We start from the raw sequence: 11593 nt of genomic DNA on the forward strand, positions 1-11593 counted from the left end.
TATATTTGTATAATTTCAGACTTTATATTACTCAATTATATAAAAACACGGGAATTATACAAACGTACCCGCGAATTATACAAACGAGATGCGAATTACACAAATTATTGCCCTCTCTCGCTAGCCTCTCTCCTCCCTCTCCCAATCTCGCTTACCATATATACAAATACATATGTATAATATACAATTATCTAACCGATCTACATATGCAATTCACCCCTCTCCCACTCTCTTCCATCCCTCGCTCACCTTTCTCCTCTCTCTTCCAATCTCACTTGCCATTCTCCTCCCTATAACATGTAGCTACGAATCATAATTAACAAACTATTGCTATGGAGTGCAATTAGTGGCACTATGCGAAAATTCCACTATTGTTTTATCCTAAAATACAATACAATATATCTTTTTTTTTCTCACTACTTTTTTGTATTCATTTTTACTTGTTCATTATTTGAAAAATAATTTTTTATTTTTATTTTTCATTTTTAACTTATGAAAAAAAAATAATATTTTTTTTATGTTTTACTCTTAGCATTAATTAAGGATTATTTTGATTTGGTGTATTTATTTATATTTATATCTTATAGAAAGAACAGAAGCTTTTACCGAGGAAAACAAAAAGCACGTTTCATCAAAAAAAAAAAAAAATTGGGCAAAAGCGTAAAGTCACACTGTACCCACCCAACTGGGTTTCCGGGTCCCAATTTTCACCTTCCGAATCCAAAACGCAAAATCCTTCTATCTGGCAGTGGCATGTGTTTGATCGGCCATTGTTGAACGCTCTCTACGATCAATTAGGTATTTTGATTCATCTTTGTCAATAATTTACCTGAATTGGCGACGTTACAGCAGCAAATTGGCATAAGAAGAAGTAGTTTTGGAGGAATTAAAGTGGTTTAATCACCTCTTCCAAACAGCTGGAGCTTTGGGCGAACCGCAAGTTTTTGTTTCTGAAGCCATTGTTCAATTGTTAGTTCCATAATAACCATTGAATTTCATATAGACCTCAGGTAAATATTCCCGACTGTTTTTTCTAAAAATTGAAAAAAGTTAACATTTTTTTTTTTTATGTTCACCATGAAATCATGTAAAAGTGTAAAATTTGAGTTGGTTTCTATGTCAACAGGCTGATGTGGAGGAGCCTCTTAGAGGAAGAGGCAAATATTTGTCATTTTGATGATACAGTTGAGTTGTTGTTTATTTAAATGTTTGTCAGTGTTCCTCGGTATAAACTATTTCAAATTTTGTGCTGAAGATGTCTTTGAGCTCAACTGCATTATCTACTGAAGTCAAGGAGTCCAATCAGGATAATTTTTTCATGGTACGCGGCAACCTATCCAACAGTGGAAGTCCTCGAGAACAAGAGGCTGATGAAGAAAAGAGTGAACACCTTTATGGTGATTGTGACAGGGGTGACAACGAGAATGAGTATGATGAAGATGAGGACGAGGATATGGATTTTAATCCTTTGTTAAAAGAAACTGTCTCTCTAGATGCTTCTTCAAGCTTGAGCTCAGAAATCGAAGGTCTGGATGCTGATGCCGTTGACAGTGGAGAGAACATTGATGAATCGTTGAGAGTTTGTTGCGAAGAAAGATTGCCAGATTTTTCACGGGATTGTCTCATTGATGACAAAGAACTTGGTGAGGAGATTGTGATGCGAAATAGAGCTTCTTCTGAGGCTTGTCCAGAAGACTTGAGGAAAATTTCGTCTTCTGAACCTAAGGAGAGAGAATCCACTCTAGATATTGAACCTGAAAGTGGAATTTCAAATAACAAGAAGACTGTGTTGAATGGAGGGGGTGATCACATCGAGGATCTTTCAGTTGGAGGGTGTAACAGTATAGCAAATTCAGGTAGATCCATCATAGATATGGATAATGAGGATGCTATATGTAAGCGTACTAGAGCACGCTACTCACTTGCTAGCTTTACACTTGATGAACTTGAGACATTTCTTCAGGAGACTGATGACGAGGATGATCTTCAGAATGTCAATGATGAAGAAGAGTACAGGAAGTTTCTTGCAGCTGTTTTACATGGTGGAGATGGAAATTCTGGAAATATACAAGATAATGAAAATGTTGATGATGAAGATGAAGACAATGATGCAGATTTTGAGCTTGAAATTGAGGAGGCATTGGAGAGTGACCTTGATGAACATCTGAAGGATGATATTGAAGAGTACGAGGCTGTTGGTCGAAGACCTAAGACCAGGCAAACCAGGCGCCAGAGATCTTCTCTTGAGAACAAGAATAAGATTTTAGGATTGCCAGATAGGCCACTACGCCCTTTGTTACCATATCTTCCCATTTCTCCTTATTCCGTACATGGTGCGAAAGGCACAATGCCTCCATCCAGTCTGCTGCCTGCAAATGATGGCTTTGTGAATGGATTTACACCCCATCAGATAGGACAATTACATTGTTTGATACATGAGCATGTTCAACTTCTTATTCAGGTTTTTGCTGTTTGTGTTCTTGAGCCGGCCAAACGGCACATTGCTTCTAATGTTGGGGAATTGATTTCTCAAATGCTTCGTAAACGTGATGAAGTATTAGCAAGTAGGAGTGTGCCATATCCCAGTTTTTGCTTCTTCTCCCCGTATGTTTGTCCTTCGGTATCTGATGAACCTTTGCATATTTCGCCTGTCCAAATTACCAACAAAATGTCTTCAGCACATGATTTGCAGCAAGACTGCTCATCTGGACTTAACATGGTGCAGCCTTTTGAAAGAATTTCTCCTTCAAGAGGAAGGCATGAAGCTATTACAAATAATCAGGTGGGATACCCTTTAGGCTCCTGGGTACCTTATATAAATGGTCCAATACTATCTGTTCTTGATGTGGCTCCAATCAAATTAGTTAAAGACTTCATGGATGACGTTTCTCATGGTATATCATGTTAGAACACTAAGTTTCATTTGATTTTCTTATTCTTTTCAGTTTATGATACTTACTTTAATTTATCACTGGTGATATTTATTGACAGCTGTGCAAGATTACCAATGTCGGCAAGTAGGAGGTTTGATTGACAGCTGCTCGGAGAAGAAACCCTTGTTTCCTGTGCAAAATATTCATTTTACTGCTGAACCTGATGGTCGTGCTTCCTTGTATTCAAACATTGTACCTCCTTCTTCATCAATTTCTCGAAAATCAAAGAAGACTCTGGCTGCTGTATTAGTAGAAAAAGCTAAACAACAGGCAGTTGCTTCTGTTCCAAATGAGATTGCTAAGTTAGCTCAGCGCTTCTATCCTTTGTTTAATCCTGCTCTGTATCCCCATAAGCCACCCCCTTCAATGGTAGCAAACCGACTGCTTTTTACTGATGCAGAGGATGAGTGAGTTTATGTCCTTTTATTTTTGTGCAACACCAGTATTCTTATGAAATGAGTTGTTTTACTGACTAGGCCGTGATTGTAAAATTGTTGTGACTTTGGTGCCTGCTTGCTTTTGCTAGTTGGTATTGCTCATCTCCTCCACATTCGTCAGTCTCTGCCATGGTGATAGGTGGTGAACTAAGCTCCTTGCTATAGGAAGAAAAGAGAAAGTACTGATTTTAGTTTGGGTTCGGAGTTTGCAAAGTTAGATTGTTGGAATTCACATCTCACGAAAAGTTAATGCATTCTGAAAATGCTCCCAAATAAATGATCTCTTTTACAACTTATTTCTCAGCATGATAATGACAAAGTAGTGAATTTTTTAGGGTTCATAGTTGCAAAGTTGGAATGTTGGGATTCACATCTTATGGAAAAAATGCATTCTGAAGTATCTCCCAAGTAAATGATCTTTGCAACTTATTTCTCAGCATGACACAATATTAGGTGTTGTCGTAAAGAGGAAAAGAATGCTGTTACGTCTATTAAGTATGAAAACAACTGGGTGAAGCTAGTTACCTATATCTGTGAAAACCTAGCAGTTGTTCTGAAATAAAGATTTCCCCAGTCTTTTCATTGTGCTTTTGTTAAATACAATGTATTATTCGTCTTTCACTAAGGCAGTTTCATCAATTCCCTACAAGGTTCTTAAAGTTGTAATATTATGGATGATCCCCATTTTACCCATATGTTGATGTTTTGCTTTTACCTTTATTGATTAGTGTAGTAATATAACCTTGGCATCTGGTGCAGATTATTAGCATTGGGTTTGATGGAGTATAATACAGATTGGAAAGCAATTCAGCAGCGGTATCTTCCTTGCAAATCTAAGCATCAGGTGATTTTACGTGCACTTTCGATGGCAACAACTCTGTTGTCAGTTATTTATCCTCTTGATTTCATTGTAGTTTTAGAGTTAAACTTGTGCTTAACATGGTGAAATACTTGACCCTTTTTGCAGATTTTTGTCCGACAGAAGAATCGCTCATCATCTAAAGCACCTGATAATCCAATAAAGGTTTATTACTAGTGTCAGTATTGCACATAGAACATTAAGAAGCAATCATAGTGTTAACATTATGGCTTTATTTTAACTGCCACAAAAGTTCCAGCAAAAGCCCTTCCCCAATCTGTTCATTCTATCAGTTGGGACTTGGGACATGCTGGAGATGTTGAAGCCAGCTTGAAATTGATGATCTCTCTTCCACTCCTTCAACTGTTCCAAGAATGTCTTTAACTCTACAATGATTTCCCGACTCATCAAATCAAGTTACAACTTGCAATTATGATCTTTTCTTGCAGTTACTCAGTATTTTCAAAATATGTTGCTAGGACTGCATTTTTTGATGGATTATTCTCGATGTTATTCAGATCATGGTAAATAATATTGTAATGACTCTTGTAGGCTGTTCGGAGGATGAAAAACTCTCCCTTGACAGCAGAAGAGGTTGCACGTATTGAAGAGGTAAGTTTACATGGCAACATACATTTCCACAGTATCATCATTCGCTGCTTCACTATTTACATGGTCATGATCACGCAGGGCCTGAAGGTGTTCAAGCTTGATTGGATGTCTGTGTGGAAGTTTATTGTTCCTTATAGAGATCCTTCCTTGTTACCCCGGCAGTGGCGCACTGCTATTGGAACACAGAAATCATATATATCTGATGCTAGTAAGAAGGCAAAACGTCGGTTGTATGAATCAGAGAGAAAAAAACTAAAATCTGGTGCTTTGGAAACTTGGCATATTTCTTCCAGAAAGAAGGTAAGATTACGTCTTCCATTCAAGCTGCTGTTTTGCATCCACTGTCGATGTTGCAAAGGTGTACTTTGTCAAGAAGTATCTGACTCACCAGTATGTTCTGTTACAGTCGGGTGAAAAAATTTAATATCACTATTTCAAGAATTGTATCTTTCACCTATGCAGTAGATATATTTCTGATTTTCTTATTGCCATATCACTATATCAGTAAACGTCATCTAGCCAAGTTCTAGTAATTACCATCAAATATGGAGCATGGAGCTGGTAGAAATAGGGAAAAATCTCTTATTGCATGTGAGACTTAATTAGGTTTGTTCTGAAATATAGTCATGATTGCGGAATCAGCTAAGAATCTTAGTTCTTTTTAGAAATTAGAAGCTGGGTCAAATTTTATACTGAATCTTGGTTAATGACAGTTCACGGACATTCATACTTAGATGGGTTTTCTTGCTCTAGCATGAACTGGTTTATATATGGTTCATTTGATATAGTATTAAATCTGATCATGTAATGTGACTAATTGTGTAGGCTAGCGGCTAGTCTGACTTCTTCTATCTTTAGATCATCAAATTTTTATTTATAATCTCTAGTTGATCCTAATCTCAATTTTTGTTGAAAGGATTTAGTTTACTATTTTTACATCCAGATTTTTTCTTTAGTAAGCCACAATTATCAAAGTAGACTAGACTTGCTTGCAGTTACTATAGATTAGGCCAGTTTGCTGCAGCTATCGTAGACTTGCATTGAATGTGATTATTGGTTTCCTGCTGGATTAGTGATCTTGAAATTAGTGTGTTTTGAATCTGTGAGCCAGAGCTGGAAGAATTAGATTTGACTAGGAGTGATCTAATTATCTAATATGTCGAAATACTCATAGATGTTATGACTAAGATATTATTTAATGCTTGTTTGACTATAGTTAGGTGTTGAATAGATTGTAGTATTGTACTATAGCCTACTTGAAAATCTTTTTACAGAAGAGATTACTTAAGAGAAATCAAATTTCTATAGCAAAGGATGGAGATTATCCTTAAACCGATTAATTATGGTCTTTCATTGAACTGGCAAAAGAGGAGAGAACATGATGTCTTTGGGGTGTGGGCCAAGCAACAAGGATCTGGGGATACAAAAGTGTGGACAGTGGCTTACAGGAGGAGAAAGAAAAATAATAACTATGGTCTGCTGGTGGTTGGAGGAGGAAGAAAAACAAATTATGATTCTCAGAAAAATTAAGAGTCTTATCAAAGTCTTCTGTTTTATTATGATTCAATTACGGTTCCCCTAATAGTAGGCTCCACTTTCCTATGGCCCAACTCACTATGTTTCATACTGCTTGTTGATTGGGTTTCAAAACATTGTTCTCAATTCAAGGCTAAAGTTGAAGGTATTGCAATAGTGATGGAAAAATGGATATATAATAAATAGATAGTCTAAACCTAATGGATGATATACAGGTCTGGGGTAACAATAATAAATGGGAGGGACTCATTGCATCTATATAGAAGTCGTTTTGCTTTGTGACTTTTAAAAGAAGTAGATCAATCTTTTTAATATTACATGATAATTAATCTTCTAATCATCATGCATTCGTTATCCGTGAATTTTCAGTAACATCAGGCCCAGTGTGCAAAGTGGCAGACATAGCGAATGATAAACTGAAAGAATATCACGTAGGATGGTTTGATCATGTCCTATGTAAACTTCAAAGTACAGCATGATGATTGAATCTCCTAAGAATGGACGAGTTAGGCATGTATGGAGGGAAGTCCCCTAAAGACATAATTTCTTGTGAATTAGCTAAGAACAGACGCAATGGAAAAAAGGGATTTATTTTGGCGATACCAGCTTGTTGTGATTCAAGCTCAGTCGTTAGTTTTATTCTTAAATTAGATCCGATTTTGCCAGCAGAAGGAGTATTCTTAGGTTGGTTGGTAACTAGCATGTCAATATAGGGATGATTGTATAGGAAGAAGAAGTTAGTTGAAGAATTGACAAGGAACAAAGAAGAATTGGCAGCAATTCAGTGACTTGGCTGATTGTTTTTCACGTCTCACAAAGAAGAATAGTATTTTGGAATGGAGAAGATCAGAAGAGGAATTGTACCCTGGAAAGGACAAGACTAGGCATTTAAATAGACAAAGCCTTAGTTCTTCTAAACCAACGGTTACTAACTTACTTTTTAAAGAAGTTAATCATTGATTAGAATCATCAGAACCCTTTCGAAGAGATACTAAACGTCAGTTTCCTTCTTTTTAATTCCAAATATTATTGTGAGATATTGCCAGTTTTAGAGAACCCTTAGTTAAGCTTAAAGGACCAATTTTGGAATGAGAGGGGTTAGAATATATTGGAATAAATGTAGAGGATTCATATATCTAAGCCCAGCAAGTTTGTGCTTGATGTGTAACTGATTGTTGATTGATTTATAAACACACTTGAGCTATCTGCTATCAGTATTATATTTAAGGCCTGTTAGTGATCTTTTGTACGTGCAAAATATTTTAGCTAAGCTGAGAATGCCTGTACCTTGCATGGCTACAGATATAAATGTTTATGTGTTGGTGCCGAAGAGTTGTCCATCATGTAGTAGAATTTTTTTTCTTCTTGTTTTTGGTAAATTATTGTGCAACTAGAGGTTTTCCCAATGTTTTGTGCTTTGGCTGGATAGTAGTTCATGAGGCAAGTCTATCTCAGGACAATTTAAGCAAAAGAGGCTTTACCAAGTGTTACCTGTGACCCCCAAGGCCTAGCTCGAGTGGTAAAAGCTGGAGGATTTGTGGCTTAGGTCGTAGGTTCAAGCGCCATACCATACAAAGCGAAGCCTGGTATTTAAGTGGAGAAGGGTAGAGAGGCAGGACCATTATCCACCGAGTTTAGAAGGCTATGATTGGGTCCAAAGGGCGGGTCACAGACGGATTTCTCGGTTATCAAAAAAAAAAAAGTGTTACCTGTGTTAACAGTAGACTAAAATGTAAATCCTTTGTTTTTATATTAAGATGTGGCTGATGAGTTTTGATGCATGTTTCTGAGCACGTTTAGGGTCCGTCGATTGATGCCAAAATCACTAGTTTGTGATTGAGGCAGACCGCAGAGTTAATTGAGTGATTGTTTTGTTTTTGAAATTGAGTTAATTGAATGATTGATGAATGGATTCTATTGGTTCCTACACTTTAGAGAATGTTCTATAACTTCAATGCTCTGTAATTTCCAATGCATCCACTGGGTGCAGTTATATATAAACATGTGTTTGCTCATGAAAAAAATGCAGGATGATGTTGCTGACAGCGCTATCGAAGAAAATTGTGGTGCAGATAATTGTACAGACAGAAATGAGGAAGCTTATGTTCACGAGGCCTTTTTGGCAGATTGGAGGCCTGCTGTATCCAGCATCCTAGTGAATCATTCTATGTCAAACCCGGCAGAGAAAATTCCTCCACTCCAGCTATTGGGCGTGGAGAGTTCTCTAGTTGCTGAAAAGATGAATAACAATGGTTCTAGAAATTGGCAATCCCATATCTCTAATGAGTTCCCTGTTTCTCTGAGGTACTTCTATTGCATCTTTGTACTCTTCTTTTTGCTTCTTTGTTCATGTTTATTTTGAGGTTGCAGACATTCTGCATTTCCATTGTGCTGACTCAGTATGCTTATCATCTGACTTGAAGGTCGTCAGAAACTGAGTCTTTTTCGCGGGGAAACGGAGCCCGTAAATTTAACAATGGGCAGTTAGTTAAATTAGCGCCAGGTCTGCCTCCTGTTAATCTTCCACCATCTGTTCGAGTAATGTCTCAGTCGGCTTTCAAAAGCTATCATGTTGGAACATATCCAAGGGCTTTTGGTGGGGATGCTTCTACTGGTGATGGTGTGAGAGACAATGCAATCCCAAAAACTACAAATGCTGCAAAGCCATATACTAACTATTCTGTGAAAGATGGACCATTTAGCAGTAGTGCTGGGAGGAACAATATAAGTAATCAGAATCTACAGGAAACCAGATTGTCGAAGGATAATAAGAATGTTACAAACGAAAAGGATGAGTCAGGTCTAAGGATGCATCCCTTACTCTTCCGGGCCCCTGAAGATGGCCCTTTGCCATATAATCAGTCTAACTCTAGTTTTAGTACATCCAGTTCGTTCAATTTCTTTTCAGGTTGTCAACCTAATCTTGGCCTCTTTCATCATCCACGCCAATCAGCCCATACTGTTAACTTTCTTGACAAGTCTTCTAATCCCGGGGATAAAACTTCAATATCATCTGGTTTTGACTTCCATCCGCTTCTGCAAAGAACTGATGATGCAAATTGTGACTTGGAAGTTGCATCTGCTGTTACACGACCCTCTTGTACCTCAGAAACATCAAGAGGATGGTGCACTCAAGTTCAGAATGCTGTTGATAGTAGTTCAAATGTTGCATGTTCTATACCCTCTAGCCCTATGGGAAAAAGCAATGAGGTTGACTTGGAGATGCACTTGAGTTTCACGTCCAGTAAACAGAAAGCTATTGGAAGCAGAGGGGTGGCTGACCATTTTATGGGAAGGTCACCGACTAGTGCTTCTAGAGATCAAAATCCTCTAAACAATGGAACTCCAAATAGAACCACCCAGCAGAGTGATTCAGGTGCCACTGCAAGGATTTTGTCCAGCGATGAAGAAACTGGAAATGGCGTTGATGATTTGGAAGACCAGTCTCTTGTAGAAATTGTGATGGAGCAGGAAGAGCTCAGTGACTCAGAGGAAGAAATAGGAGAAAGTGTAGAGTTTGAGTGTGAGGAGATGGAGGACTCAGAAGGAGAGGAGATATTTGAATCTGAGGAGATAACCAATGATGAAAATGAGGTACCTCTTGAAAATAACTCTCTGCTAAAAAATTCTAGGACTTCCATTAAGGCAGTCCAGTTATTGCTTCCCAAATTAGTTATTCTCTCTATCATGTTTTCTTTGTACTAAAAAATGTCAGGGATTTCCCCGTGTTTCTATTATTAGGTGGTAAAGTGCCAATCTTTCTTATTACTCCACAAGCTTGATAATTTTGTTTTTCATCTGTGCGCAAGTAATAATGTTATGTTTGTTGTTAGTACTTTAGGAAACATTGTGCACCCAGAAACTACTGCATCAACACTAAGTTACATCATAAGCTTCATTCTCTATCTTCTCATCAAAAAGAAAAGAAAACAAGCATAAACTTCAGAATTCGCAGTCTTACGGTGACTTGTACCAACTTTCTTCTCACTTTTATTTTGCTCAATAACTTTGTTTTGGCCAGGAGATGGATAAAGTTGCATTGGACGACTCTTATGATCAACATGTACCTAATACACATGGTAATTCAAAAGGAAATTCCTGTAGCATTACTGAAGACCATGCTACTAGGTTTGACAAAGCAACACATGACCAGCCCAGTTCTCTGTGCTTGAATTCGAATCCACCTAGGCCGGTTTCTCCCCAAGTCAAGTCTAAGTCTAGACATTCCAGTAATTCTGCTGGCAAACCCCAAGATCCTACTTGTTCCAAGAGGTCTAGAAAGAAAGCAAAGTGGGACAGAGATCACCCTACAGTACAGAAGTCTGCTTCTGACATGCCTGAACAGGTGAACCAATCTTCTGTTGCCTCTTCACACAGGAATTCCAGGAAACGTGCGCGTAGAACAGTTTCAAGGAAAACAGACACAAGCTTGATTGCTGATACAAATGTGGAAAGTCCGAACAGTACTAAGAAAGATGAATTTGGTTGATTTTACTCTAATGATGGGAAACAAAACTTGGCTGATTTAACTTTTGTTGCCTCATATGACATGTTAGGGCTGGGAGGGTAGTTTGCCCCATTTTTGAAAGTTCTCTTGCTGCTCTGGTAAGGTTCAAGCTCTGCAAGTGCAGCTGTAATAGTCTATTCTGGAAAAAAGAAAATGAATGTAGTATGTATATAACATTAATTGTTAACTTATTGTTGAATTCAACAAATGAAGGTGAATCAAATTCCTCAAAACAAAATCAAAAATATCTTTTCTGATGGGAACAGCTTAATACCACTGAATTAAGTTGACACCAGATGGAGTAAATACCAAAGAACACAATGATACAGTGACATAGCATGTTTAACACAGGTTGAGATACAGTGATATATTCCATATTTCGATACAAATATAAATTATACATTACAAACAACTAACTGTATTTCATTCTAAACATAGGGTGTGTTTGGTATGAAGGAAAATGTTTTCCTAGAAAATGTTTTTTTGGAAAACAAGTTGATTTTTGACTTATTTTCTCATGTTTGGTTGGTGAGTAGAAAATATTTTTCGAAAAAGATTTTTAGTGTTTGATTTATGAATGAAAAATGTTTTTGAAAACTTTCTTTTATTTTTACTAGAGTAGAAAATAATTGTTGAAATTGAAAATATTTTTTAAAAACAAACTTAATATTTTTTTGGGGCTGGTAGGGGGTGGGGGGTGGGGGGGGGG

General features: G+C 37.4%; 1 protein-coding gene across 2 annotated transcripts; it reads left to right on the forward strand.

The window, feature by feature from the left end:
• The first annotated feature begins 687 nt into the window (after nucleotides 1-687).
• On the forward strand, nucleotides 688-11136 carry LOC125872697 (uncharacterized). Of its 2 annotated transcripts, XM_049553458.1 has the most exons (11): nucleotides 688-798; nucleotides 918-1010; nucleotides 1127-2894; nucleotides 2992-3340; nucleotides 4130-4214; nucleotides 4338-4394; nucleotides 4782-4841; nucleotides 4920-5141; nucleotides 8407-8681; nucleotides 8801-9971; nucleotides 10399-11136. In XM_049553458.1, the coding sequence occupies exons 3-11, from the start codon at nucleotides 1256-1258 to the stop codon at nucleotides 10864-10866; spliced, it is 4326 nt and encodes a 1441-aa protein (XP_049409415.1). In that variant the 5' UTR covers nucleotides 688-798; nucleotides 918-1010; nucleotides 1127-1255; the 3' UTR covers nucleotides 10867-11136. The 2 variants fall into 2 exon arrangements, with proteins under 2 accessions (XP_049409415.1, XP_049409414.1); XM_049553457.1 differs by having other exon boundaries at nucleotides 697-1010.
• The last annotated feature ends 457 nt before the right edge of the window (nucleotides 11137-11593 follow it).

This window comes from Solanum stenotomum, chromosome 8, assembly GCF_019186545.1.
Source record: "Solanum stenotomum isolate F172 chromosome 8, ASM1918654v1, whole genome shotgun sequence".
Classification (NCBI taxonomy): domain Eukaryota; kingdom Viridiplantae; phylum Streptophyta; class Magnoliopsida; order Solanales; family Solanaceae; genus Solanum; species Solanum stenotomum.